Here is a 13,630-nt window from a genome sequence, read left to right on the forward strand (position 1 = left end):
AGATTGATAAACGAAGAGATGGAGTCTACGAGGCCCGTAATAGCGGAGGAACTTCATCGGCCACCTCGACAAAACTACCCAAGAAAACGAGTCGAGGTTCGTAGATTTGCTGAAACGTGGCAAGCTGATCTCGAGGATATGATGAAATATGCACATAACAACAAACATCTTCTAACTATAATCGATATTTTCTCCAAGTATACTGTGACGAGACACTTTTTATTTGGTCCCTCCCCAGCCCCCGAATTTACACTTCTTTTTGTAGGAATAGTTAGAATTAAGTTAGGATTATAAGAACCCGGCAACAGGTTAGGAAACCTGTCAACGTTGGCTCCCACTCCCAAAAATATTCCTTCCCCTTGCCCCCCCCCCCCATCACTACACACTCACGCCTGCAGAAACATCATCGCTGCAGAGAAGGAGAAAACGCCCCTTCACCCGCCGTTCCCCTCGTCACAACACACCACACGGAATGAAGACAAGAAAGAAAAGAAGAAAACCCCCCATTAAGACGTCACTCACCACATGACCCCGGAAGAGAAAGAAATCCCGGAACGACAAATAATTAGGACGAGGACACCCGATGACGAGTGTCCCCGATTGACCTCGATTATTACCGATAATCGGGGAAGAATGACCACGAGTATGGGGAAGCCATCACTCGCTATACAGCTGCCCCGTGCGTAAGAGATTGGGCTCGAAAAGTATTTGGAGAATAGTCTGAGGAGATAATTTGAGGAGATTGTTGGAGAGTATTGTGCGGAAAGTATTGTGTGGAAGAGAGTATTTTGCGGAGAGTATTGTGTGGAAGAGAGTTTGGAGAGTTCAATTGTGGAGGAAAACCCGGGAGTGACGATCAGAGAGGAACGGCTCTGGTGGAATAATTGTCGGAGGAGTTCCCCGTGTCTGCCTGGAAGGATTAGAGTAGCCGCCATTCCCGTGAGTACCCTTCAGTACCTTTCCCGCCCCAACAAATATCCACGGAACCCCTGTAATAATATTTCCCCCCAACGGTGAGCCTCTAAATTTAGTAATTACGATTTCTTGTGTCCCGGAATAATTATTGGACGATAATAAGCCCTCCTAAATTTTATTAATTTTTCACTAGCTCCCCTAACTTTTCCCTCTTTTCAAGTATTTAACTTCCCCCCTTTTTTTTTGTTATCGTTACAAATATTCTTTTCTTTTTCGAATTATCATTATTTCTCTGTGTGCCGCAAGCTGGCTGGCCTTACCCCCCGCCCTTGATTACTTATAAGAAAAGGCCTGAATTGTCTTATCTGAACTTGATGTAAAAAAGTATTGGAATACAGAACGTCAAATTAACAGTAACCACGAGCAATCATTTTCAAGCTCCCCTTCCCCTTTATCTTTCAGCTCCCCTCCCCGTAAATTTATAGATATTTCTCCAGTAGAATTAAATATTATATTTCATTCCCGAATATCGGGCCTTCGCCAGGAATTAATCTATTTTAATCCCCCGGTCAAGGTCACAATACATGGGCCATTCTTATTTAATCAATAAGTGCCGATAATGTTGGGAATGCCATCAATATCATCTTGCAAGAGGGGCGTATTAAAAAAAACTCCATGTTGATCAAGGCAAAGAGTTTTACAATAAAAAATTCCAAGAGCTCATGGAATAACGTGACATACACATGCACTCAAGCTTTAGCAACGTCAAGGCATCGATATGCGAACGCTTCAATAGACCATTGGAAAAGAAAAGCTGGAAACAATTCTCAATTCGTGGAAACTACAAATGGATTAACACTATTGATGATTTAATTGCGGTGTCCAATAACACGAAGCATTGTACAATGAAGATGCAGGCTAAAGATGCTACATCCAAGAATGAAAAATTTTTGTTGAAATTAATTTGTGGAAATGTACGAGAGGAAAAGAAGGGAAAAATTAAATTCAAAGTAGGTGATAAAGTACGAATCAGCAAGTGCAAAACTATTTTCGAAAAAGAATATATCCCCAACTGAACAGCCGAAATATTTACACTTAAAAAAGTGCAAAATGCGTATCCTGTAACATGTAAGCTGGCTGACGGGAAAGATGATGCAATTGAAGGTGGCCTCTACCAAGAGGAGTTGAGTCACGTTCCGTATCCAGATGTGTTTCTCGTTGGGAAGGTGCTGAGGAGGAGGAGACGGAACACTGTAAGTAAAAGGCAACACTGTACGGAATATGTTTTTGATTTAATTTGTCATCACCGTCATCACTGGGTTGCAGAATACACTCAAGGTCAGCGTAAATCGTGAATGGTACAGCCACCTTATATCTGTGATTTTTCATTTTCAAGATTTTCATCTCTTCTGATGGTAAAACCATTTTGCACTTATTGATAATAAAACAATCCTGTCTATGACTCTCATAATGTTTTTCCCTGTGAAAATGACACCAACACCAATCGCAAAGCCACATACGGTGTGCATAACGGGAGATTTTCGCGCTCACAAGTGTTGAGAGATCTCTTGTCCATGCAAAGTGATAAATTGGTTGAACGTCATGCACATTCAAACAAACGAGAGTAAATTAATTTTGGATATGCGAGAGTTCATCTTGCTGAGGTAGAAAGGGACAATTTCATAAACATCAATTGCTAGGTCATTCTTTTTCTCAAATTTTGGAATATCATTCAAGGTGATGGGAAAGTGAATGTTTGCGTAATCAAAGAGCTTCTGGCTGTGTAGAAGAGTTGCAGTGGTATAATCGGGATATGGTGAAGTGGTACATTAATTGCTTTTCGCTGGATAAAGAACAGCTATAACTGACGACAAAAAACAAAATTCATCCGAGTTTTTTACATTGACAACAGCATTTTTGCATTGAATATCCTAGAGCAGCTCGACGGAGGTCGAAGAACCACCTATCAGCGGAACATATCGGTTCATATTGATCATCAAATTCATAACTTCATTTAATTCGCATCGCGTCGTACGTTCTGGGAATTCACCGATTTTTGCAAGTAATGGTTCACCCACATTCTCATCAAATCATGTTGCCAGATCTGTAACTGGTAGAATAACTTCATTCTTCGTATTGAAATCGTCAACTTCACTAGCAATTACTTCATCCTTTTTCAATGTAAATTTGGAAGTTAAAATAATATTTGCCTTAATATTGCCATTTTTTCCGGGAACCCTTCTCAAATGCGCTGTTGACAGTTGTCTTGCATCATTGAGAAAGGAAGCTGGATCCTTAAGTTGGAGATTGATCACAATGCCCGTGCGAATACGACTATGAAAAGCTAATGGTCCATCTCGCCAGCGTACGCGATCTGAAAGCATTTCTTTTTCTCTGCTATGTGATGTAACGTGGCCAATTTTCCATAGAGGAAAAATCGGACGTTATCCGCCCTTCTTCCCCCGATCTTATAAAAGTTTATGGGTGCCAGTTGATTTTAAAATAATCGGAACCCACAAACCGGATTAAAACCAAAGGGGAACCAACTTCCTCAGAACCAAAACCTAAAACGTAATTTAAAACAAAAGCGATCGAAGGAAAGGTGGTAATTTCCCGCGCTGCTCGGGGGCGAGGTTGTGGAGAGAGGGGTGAGTCGGGATGGAAACGAGGTTTGGGCGGCTGTGACTTAAATTAAAATGAAAGAAGGGAAAACGAAACTCGAGCCATTAAACAGAATTGATGGATTTATTTCTAAAGAATTTAAGCGTATACAAAGAGTAGCAGAAATAACAGGCAAAACAGAAGCGATGGCGAGAAATACAGAAAAGGGGGAGGGGGAAACGAAAAGAGGAGAAAGTATCCTCGGCGAATCCGCATGGTAGGCCTAACCATTATCAATAACAACAAAAACGAAAAATTTTATGCAACACCAATAACCTTTCGCGGCCTGAGACGCGGAAAATTACTTTCACCTATAATATATCGAAATCGTAAGGGTCGCGAGAAACAGCGGGGGTACCGTACGCAAAGGCAACGAGAGAGGCATATAATTTTTCCCATGACTAATCGAAGGTTCCCCTCTAATTAACTTTACCTATAACTGCGGGCCCGAAGCCCTAGCCTACGTTTTACCAAAAAAAGGGATGCGAAAATGAACAATTTCGGGAGTCGTACGGGGCAGTGGGCCCTGGTGAAAGGCATAACCGCCCTGGGGCAACATAAGCCAAGCATAATGCTCGGAACGCACGGGGGAACCAAAACACCGGCGATGCTTCCCGGCGGCACGCCGCATATCGAAATCCCACCGAAGAGGGAAATCACAAAACACACTCGAAAAAAAGGAATTATCCCAACAGATTAATGGGAGGGGAAACGCATTTTTGGCGGTGCAACCGCATGGCCACTAGGGCAGGGAAAAATGGGGAAAGATAAAATCGCGTCCGAAAACACCGATCAAACCCTAATTTTAGTCATTGTCCGACACGCCAGAGAAAAACTGGGAGCTTGGGAGGTGTTCCCAGCTCGATGGCTCGTTAACGACTTCTAACAATTCCCCGAATTATTCTGGCGTGTTCGAAACGCCATTTCGTAGTCCTCCGATAAGGAAACATCCAAAAAAAGGAAGAATAAACGGTATGACATGGAATATTCCCCGTGGAATATTCGTTGGCCAGTGGCATGGCGTTTACGCAATTTAAACAAAAAAAACACACCGGGATTACTCCCACATCGCTCTCCCGCTTTTCCACACTAGTCTAAATCTAATTATTAATAATTTTCTCGCGGTAAGGGTTTACCGAAAGCCATAAAAATTTGTCACGGACGAAAAACGGAACCCAAAACGGAATTTTAAAATTATGTCGCGTGCGACCGTGGCAATCCCCGCCGGGCCTTCCGACCGAAACCCAAAACGTACCCACCCTTACCCGGGATTTTAAAATTCGAAGTTTTCAAATATACCCTTTTATTTCTGTGCGCGGTGCCTCCCTCGGTCCTCCCGCATACTCACAAATTAAACCTAAGGGATTCCTGCGGAATTCCTTACAGTGATGATACCTGCACACGGCGACCTCGATGTTGTCTATTTGTGAATCTCTGTTGATATCGCCGAATCCTGGCGATTCTGGAGAGAGTTGTATAGGTATAAAAAAATAAAAAAAGAGTGATATTGATTGAACGGTATCTGTCAAGATTACAAAAAATGATGAAAATATAGGCAGCTTACCATTCCGTTCTTCTCTTACTCAATCTCCTGAAGAGCAGGGCTAAGCTATGAATTTTTTATTATTTTTGTAGTCTTAGTAGATACCTTTCAATCAAAATCGCTCTTTTTTTGACTTTTCTATGCCCATTCGAGTGGTTCCCACAACACGAATGTCAACGTACTTTTGATTTAAAACGATAAAATTTGAATGAAAGATAACGTTCGACCGATAGTCCATGGAAGCTTATATACAAAAAGAAGGATAACGAAGAAACGCATATTGTAAAATTTAATTATATAAATTTATTATAAAGAAATCTATTGTAGTTACAAAAACTCAATTTAATTCTAGTGAAAACACTTATTCTAGTTACAAAAACTTAATCTAGTTATAAAAACTTAATCTAGTTATAAAAACTTAATCTAGTTACAAAACTTAATTTACTAATAAAGAAAAAGAAAGGACGTAATGTCCTGGAGATTGCCGCATCTGAAAAAATACGGAATAGATTTTGTCAATTTGACTATAAAGAATGGTGGAGAATGAATTTTACTTACTTCACTTGTCATAGTGATTCTGCGCGTTCAAAATCATTACGGCGGCTGTCGCGATACCCTGCACGTAAGGCAACATCTCCAGGGCCTCACCTTCACAGCCCGCCAGCCCCAGGAAGTTCAAAAACTCCGTCATCTGTTGGTGGAGCTGCGATTCCTACGAACAGAAGAAAATTATGATACATTAGGCACAGGAGACGCGAGAAATGGTAACTGATTTTAGTAATTTACTGTCTTGGCGTGATAGTGGCCACCTAGATACGCCATGAATTTCATAACGAAGTCCATGGGTACCTGAAGACGTGCGATAGCATTATAATATCTGAGGATTTTCTTCCCAGATTTTTCGAATTCTCCTGGCCACCAGTTCTCCATTCTGCCATCCTTCTCCGAAAACTCAGCCCTGAGATCGGGATCGAGAAAAACGTAACTTTCCAATTTGACTAGAACAAGAAATCAATAATTGATAGTAAGAACACACAAAAGTCGCATTTAAATTCACAGAAATTTATAAAAATTCACATTGACAGAGCACTGACTTTGCACTTCGATTTCGTTAGATGTACTAAAGAAGCGAGGCTACAAGACAACATGAGTTAGTCGCCATATGCATCCCCACTCCTCGTCTATCCTTCTCAAGCGTCTGAGCATTCAATAGCGCTCTCTCTCTCCCTCTGTGTCTGGCGTCTGCCGCGTAAACTCTAGTATTTTCATCTGGTGGATGGTGAATAATGAAGCATTGACGAAGATTTTACGTTGAGAAAATTTTCTTTATTCAATTAGTGAGCAAGGCATGGATTTTGTAACAATATAATATTACATGGCTTCGTGGGTAAAAATTCTCATAATAAAAATGTTCTGTTAACTTTTCGAATTAGATGTTTTAAAATGAAATAATATCGTGTAAGTAATAATCCTTTCTTGATGTCACATAATCAGGTGGCAGATGGTATTTCTTTTTAATAATTCTCCACCAAAGATGACAACTGAAACACATGAAAGAAATGAGAAAATTTGATAATTAATTCAGTCAATTGATATGCATTTAATTTTTTCATTCTCAATCTCCTTCTGGATCGATTTTAATGTCGGTTGATAATCGCTTCGGATGTTTGAAAGATGCCATTGGACGAAAGTCAACATGCCCATGGGGGTACAAAATCAGCTTGGCTCGAATATGTGCCATGATGCCGAAAGTTCCTCCGGCTTTATATTGAGGATTAATGATTTCTCTGAGCTTCTTCAACATAGCGCTTTCTGATATCACACCTTCCCATCCTTCGAGTATGGAAATTACGGATAGGTTCTACATTATCATCTGAATCATCATCAGCTGGTAAGCAGACAGCTTTCGCCACTCTAATGAATGGCTCTATACCTTCAGCTGAATCATGTAATGCAATCTCAACATTCACAAGTGTTGTTGTTGATGCTACCTCTGGGATGATGAATAGTACTGGATTGTCGAGAGAGGTAGTGGGTGGATCAATCTCCATTGAGTTTACCGATGAGTTTAGAGGGCCACTAAAGCCTTTCTCCTCAGGTATTGGCCTCTCTAGAGACTCGGGATCTGGACTTGCTGGAGAGTCTACAATTACTTTCTACTCAGGTGCTGGACTCTCTGGAGGCTCGCGGTCTGGGCTTGCTGGAGAGTGTACAATTCCCTTCTCCACAGGTGTTAGACTCTCTGCAGATTCGGGGTCTAGGCTTGCTGGAGAGTCTACAATCTTGTTCACCACACGTGCTGCAGATTCTGGTTCTGAACTTTCTACCTCTGAATTCTCTGGTGAATCATCCGCGTTTTCACTGAGATCAGGTGAGATGATGTCAGAATCTAGTGGGGTAGGGGCATCCCAAGCATCATTATCCCCACCAGCGTCAGAACTTCCAATCTCTGACGCTTCATCTGACGAGCTGATCGACTCAATTACATCCAAATGTAAATCTCGTTTCATCTTCTCTGAAATTTCCAACTTCCGAATAAATTAACGAATTGTGATGACTTCACAACTTGAAATCCTATTACTTATCTGTTAATGCCGTTGGTCGGCATTAATAGACATCACAAAGGCAGAGCACTTTAACACTCACGTCACAGCATCAAAATGAGCTCTGGAAAGAAGATACTTTATAAGCTATAAGGATCTCCGTTACCCAGCAAGTGATGTCCCCTTCACCTTCCAATCACAATGTTCCAGCATGTAGCTGGAGAACTTGCAATCTATACAAGTGTCAGCACCAGTGCATCTCAATGAATATTGTATTACTATTAAGAATGCGTGACTGGGCAGGCAATGTTCAATTGAATGAAAACGTGTTTACTGAGAAATATAAGGGAAAAAAAAATTTGTAAAATTTTTAACGGTTTCTGCTGTTTCCTGGCATCGAGACACTATAAAGTCAGATAGGTATTGTTTGATATTATGAAAACGTGAGTGACTTGGCATCCCCCCATTCCCTCCAACATTCTGGAGATGTTTATACCATCCACATACAAGCTATTCGGTGGTACTTGCTCGCTAGACGATTGAGAGATATCCACAGTGACTCGTGTCATATGGCAATTGTCATTGATGCTGAGGGGTTCAAAAATTTTGGAAACGAGTTTGATGTGAAAGAATTTGCGATTTCCGTGCTAGAACTTGATGGTGATGGAAAGTTCACGCATGAGGCAGCTTTATTCGATCCACCTACAAATGGGATGACTTGCTTCCCAAGTACACAGAAGTGACCCAGTGGTTGTCACGTTATTATCATGTACTGCTTTGGGACACTCCTAGAAATATTAAATATAAGGCATTTAGTGATTACGCAAATAAAATTATGAACAATTTTTCGCACTGTACCTTACATGTGGGGATATACGTTAGAGGGATAAAACTCTCCACGTATGCCCACAAGATTTAGAAAAAGAGAGAGAGATTGGGTGAGTTTGGGAAGGAGCCTGTGGGGAAAATCGCGGGTTCAAAATAATAATTTGACGTTCCAATTAGAGGGAGCAGGAGCTTAGGGATACGTTTACGTTTTTCGATGGAAGGTCGAGGAGGGTAAGTGCAACCATTACTCGCTTCGAATCGCCAGGTTGCTTACGGGTTAGTGATAAATAAATTTTAATAATTTTAGGATTAGTAGGAGATACTAACTTTTAAATGTATGATTAAAAAGGTTAGAAAAGTTTTAGCACTCAGGCTCCCGGGAATACGCGCTTAAACAGACCCTGCATGCCCACAAAAATTAAGAATCCGATGAGGAAATTAGGGAATTTAATTTAGAATTTAAATTTGAATCGGCGCTGGAGGCACCACGCCTCAAGGCGGAACTAACGCCAGCCAATCAGAGAGCGTCTGATTTTTGGCTGTACGTAACCCACCTGTTATACTGACCTCGTCAAGGCAGTTATACGTTAACAGTGACGAGAAGTAAACACGTGTTGTGAAGCGAAGCACAAAGGGATTACGTGAGAAAAAGCACAAGGATTATGGTCAGGAAGACCACGAGGACGGGAAGGAAACCCCCAAAGGTAAGTTGGGAATTAGTTAACCGGTTTTGAGTGAATTTTTCCCCCTTTTGTCACGAATAACTCCACGACATGTCGTGGCATTATCCGAGCCGGCCGCCCGGCTTCGGTTGACTGTTCCATCCATTTTTGGATGGCTTTCGGAGGGTTTTACCCTTCGCAGTTGAATCCTAAAAATACTAGGGACTCCCCTGATTATGTTAGTGGGTATTCTCGAGGGAATTTTCCCAGTTTAGGGTGGTTTAGGGGTAACAATAGGGACCCCGGTTTTGGGGGAATTTCCCCATCCATTTTAAGGGGTTTTCGGGGGAGTTTCTTCCTCGCTAATGATTCCCCAAAATACTAGGGGCTTCCCTGGTCACGCCAGTGAGTATTTTTTCCAAGAATTTCCTATTTTTTACGGTTCAGGCGTGATTCTGGGGTGAAAGGATTTTCCATGGCCAACGGTGGTCAGTGGTTTTCCCTCTCTCTCGCTCTCTTCAGTTTCGAGAAGAGTGGGTTCGAGTCCGCGGCGTTAACGTCTTTTTTTTGTTTTTCTTTTTTTATTATTCCCTCCTCCTTCCGAGTTATCGGATATTCCTCGGATTATCACCGATCGATAATCCTCGAGGCTGAATTCATCATTTGGGTATTGTTTATACCATTTCGTTGGTATTTTTGTATCATATTATTCGGCCTTCGGCATCCGATGTTCCCGTTTTCCGGTGAGTTTGATTTACTCTTTTTCTCCGGGTGTCTCCCGGACAAATTCCGGGAAATCATCGATTTCCCAGCCGATTAGCGTTAGGAATAAGACACTCCTCGGATTATCGCCGATCGATAATCCTAGTAGGCGAATTGAAATGGTAACGATGAGGGGCTACGCATAATAATATTTGACGTTTGTTTTACTTGAAGTGGATAATTGGCTTTTCTAGTCCCATTTTTTTGGAATCCACCCAGAGTCTGAATCGAATAAATTACATTTATGGAGGCTTTAGTTATCTTTTCATCCATTTAATTGACCTCTTAGTTGGACTACCGATTAGGCAGGTCCAAAACACCCCGTTTCCCCCCAAGATCCGCCCCTCTCTCCATGACCAGCACTGAGCGGACCAGGACCGTTACCTTTCCCCGAAAGCCTGGTTTTCCTGTTCGTCCCCTTCTGGTTTTCTGTTTTTGAGTTTTAGTGGATTTTAGAGAAATTTTGAGTAAGGTAGAGAGCCCCGAATCTCGAGATTAATAATTTTAAGTTATGGCTGTTTCCGGTTTGGTAATTCCGGCCCATAAAAATTACGTGGCGCCCATTTAGTTAGTTTTAGCAGGTTTGATTAGGCTTTGGGGAAGTAGGGCGAAGGTAGCTGGTATTTTCAACCCCCATCCGAAAATGTCACGTTACTACACATTAACGTCCAAGGCCTAGAGAAGAAGAACCGGCTACAGCAAATTCTCAAGACTGTACTACCAATTGAGGATTTAAATGAATTTGTCAACCCTGATATGGAGAAATCTCAGGAAAAATATTGTAAAACTCAACATTTGAATGCACTGACAAACCAGGAAATTGCATTAGTATCGATGCATTTCATCAAACCATTGCAAAGATGGCTCCTTTCTACTGCCTCTGTCGGGCTCGCTTTTACGAGTCCCGGTGCAGAGTGGAGGAGTGACAACCCTCGTGGCCTTGGTCTCCTCGTCATCAGAATCAGACTCACTGGAGGATGAATCTTATTTCACTGGTGCCTTCTTGGGTGATGCTTGCTTTTTGGGGGGCTCCTCATCAGAGGAGTCGTCCCTGGAGTCCTCACTCTCCTCTTCAACTGGTGCTTTATCTGGAGCCTTGGATGCGGCCTTGGGTGTGACCTTGGGTGTAGCTTTGGCTGGAGCTGCTTTCTTAGTAGGTGGCTCATCATCAGAATCACTACTGTCACTGCTCTCCGCCTTTTTCACAGGTACATTCTTCCCTGGAGTCTTCCCTAGAGTCGTTACTGGCGTCTTCGCAGGTACCTTCGATGACTTCTCATCCTCAGAGGAGTCATCATCGTCTGACGATGACTCTTTCTTCACTGGAGTCTTGGCCTTCCCTGCGACTGCCTTCGGAGCATTTTCAACCACTACCTTCTCCTCCGATGAACTGTCATCCGAAGATTCTTCCCCTTCTTTCCTCACCTGTGGCTTCACCTGGGTCTTCACCTGGGTCTTCACCTGGACCTTGACTGGAGTTTTGGCAACTGCTTTTGCCTTTGATTCCTCTTCATCGGAATCTGAATCACTTGAGGTGTCTCTCTTCTTTGCTGACACTTTGTGCAGCTGTTGGTTTAGCTGGTGACGAATTCGTTGGCTTGAGATCGTCCTCTTCGGAGGAGTCCTGCGGGGTCGGTTTAGCTGCTGGTTTTGCTGCTTGTTTTGCTGCTTGTTTCACTGCTGCTTTCACTGGCTTTGACTCCTCTTCCTCTGAAGAACTGTCTGATGAAGAGTCTGCCTTTTTTACTGGAGCCTTTATTAAAAATTTCGCTGCTGCCTTTGGAGGCACTTTTTTCTCCTCTTCAGAGTCCGACGAGTCTGAAGACCAGGATGCCGTCTTCTTCTGGGCTTTTCCTGTTGCATTCACCTGGGGCTGAACCTTCTCCGGGGCCTCGTCCTCGTTGGATGAACTCGAATCCAAATCGTTCGATTTTTATGGCTTTATCACCAGCTTCTTCGGGGAGCTCTTCTGGTAGTGCTTTATCACCTCCAGGATAGACTGGAGAACCCTTCGGCAGCGCCGGCTGAAATTTTGGAGAATTTTTTTAGCGCGTAATTTAATTAATTGACGGCTAAGACCTGGGTCTCTTAAGATGATTCCTAGGAAATTACAACTAAAAGCTGGGGAAGATGTATTGATAAATATCAGAATATTTTTAATAATCTGGGAATTGACGTTACACTGTGTGATCGCAGAATGGCACACCGGTACGTGAATTGCAGTGTGGACCATGAGGATTCACTCTTCGAGCACCGGTGCATCAAGTTCAAAATTCAAAGCATTGCTGCGATAGCGCAGGGTTTCACGTGAAGAAATCCCTAGACCACCCAGTGGAGCTCTTCTGAGAGGGAAGTGGAGGCAAGACAAGCCATCAACACGGAAAGGTGAGTCCTTCCATGGGGCATTCCCGATCAGACCATGCAGGGTAGAAAAGAAGGTTAAATGGTGTAACCGGGAACTTGGGAGACTGAAAGACCTGGCTAGACAACTCTGGAACCGAGCGTACCTCACCAAAGGCAATGAGGACTGGACTCAGTACAGGAAGGTACTGAGGAAGTTTAAAAATCTCATCAAATAATCGATAGAGTCAGCATCTAGGACTTTCTGCGAGGAGCTGGAGACACTGTCACAGGTAGCCGGGCTTCGCCGGGTCTTCTCTCACGGACCAACACAAGGCTGGGGTCTAATCATGCTATCTGATGGTGCTGCTATCACCCAGCTAGAGGACATACTGGAGCACCTGATTTAGGTGGACTTCCTCGACTCAGTTATACAGGGAGAGCGAATGTTCTCTGGATTGGACTGGGTACGGCCAGGTGAGGACCGGTCAAGCTGGGGCGCGGCCTCGAAAATTGTGACGTTGTACATGCTGAAGTGGGCGGTGGACTCGTTCGAAATATATGAGAGTCCTGATCCTGATAGTGTATACCCGGCTTTTCTGCGGAAAGCTGGCCCGATGCTTCTGCATAGACTGCTACCAACATTAAGGTCATGTGCCGAGAAGCTAGCCAGAGATCAGGATTATGTTTATTCCTAAACCGGGTAAATGTAGCTATGACACCGCCAAAGCCTATCGGCCTAACAGCCTGAGCTCTTTCCTACTGCAGACACTGAAGAGACTCGTTGACAGGCATATGAAAGAGGGAGTGCTAAAAATGGATCCTATTAGCGCTCCGTAGTATGCATACCAGGCGGGCAGATCAACTGAGAGTGCACTGCACAGCCTGATTGCGAAAATAGAAAAAGCAAAGGAAAAAAAAGAGGATACCCTCGCTGTCTTAATTGACATATAGGGGCCTTTTGACAACACTTCCTTTGGAATCATGGAGAAGGTGGCGGCATCTTTTGGGATGGAGAAATCCATCATCAGATGGATTGCTGCCATGCTCCGAACTAGGTTGGTCAACTCCTCTCTCGGGGACAATGTTGCGGACACTGGGTCACTAGGTAGGCCAAAATATAAGAGAAAAGGTGAACCTTTCAGGTAACTTGACCGTAACTAGTAGCGACAGGTAGTGTCCGGAGGAGGAAAGATCTTATAAACCTCACTCAATATGGGGGGCCTATTGCGTGGGACTAAGCACTGAACTGCACAATGGTTACTAAGTGAGGAATTAGCACACAAAGAGAAAGATACCCTTGAGTTCCCTTTAAATAGAATTTAAAATTTATTACACTTCACTTGAAAATACAGAATATTAGAAAGTCCAAGATA

General features: G+C 43.0%; 1 protein-coding gene across 1 annotated transcript in view; it reads right to left on the reverse strand.

Annotated features, from left to right (window-relative positions):
- Nucleotides 1–10,898: 10,898 nt before the first annotated feature.
- LOC105272603 (nucleolin 2-like) overlaps nt 10,899–13,630 on the reverse strand; it is a 5,726-nt gene continuing 2,994 nt past the window's right edge. The window contains exons 2-3 of the mRNA XM_011314797.1: nt 11,470–11,824; nt 10,899–11,411 (exon numbers count right to left, since the gene is read on the reverse strand). Coding sequence (XP_011313099.1) covers nt 10,899–11,411; nt 11,470–11,824 — 868 coding nt within the window. The remainder of the gene's footprint in view (nt 11,412–11,469; nt 11,825–13,630) is intronic.

The sequence above is a fragment of the Fopius arisanus genome, unplaced genomic scaffold, assembly GCF_000806365.1.
Source record: "Fopius arisanus strain USDA-PBARC FA_bdor unplaced genomic scaffold, ASM80636v1 scaffold00215, whole genome shotgun sequence".
Lineage (NCBI taxonomy): Eukaryota > Metazoa > Arthropoda > Insecta > Hymenoptera > Braconidae > Fopius > Fopius arisanus.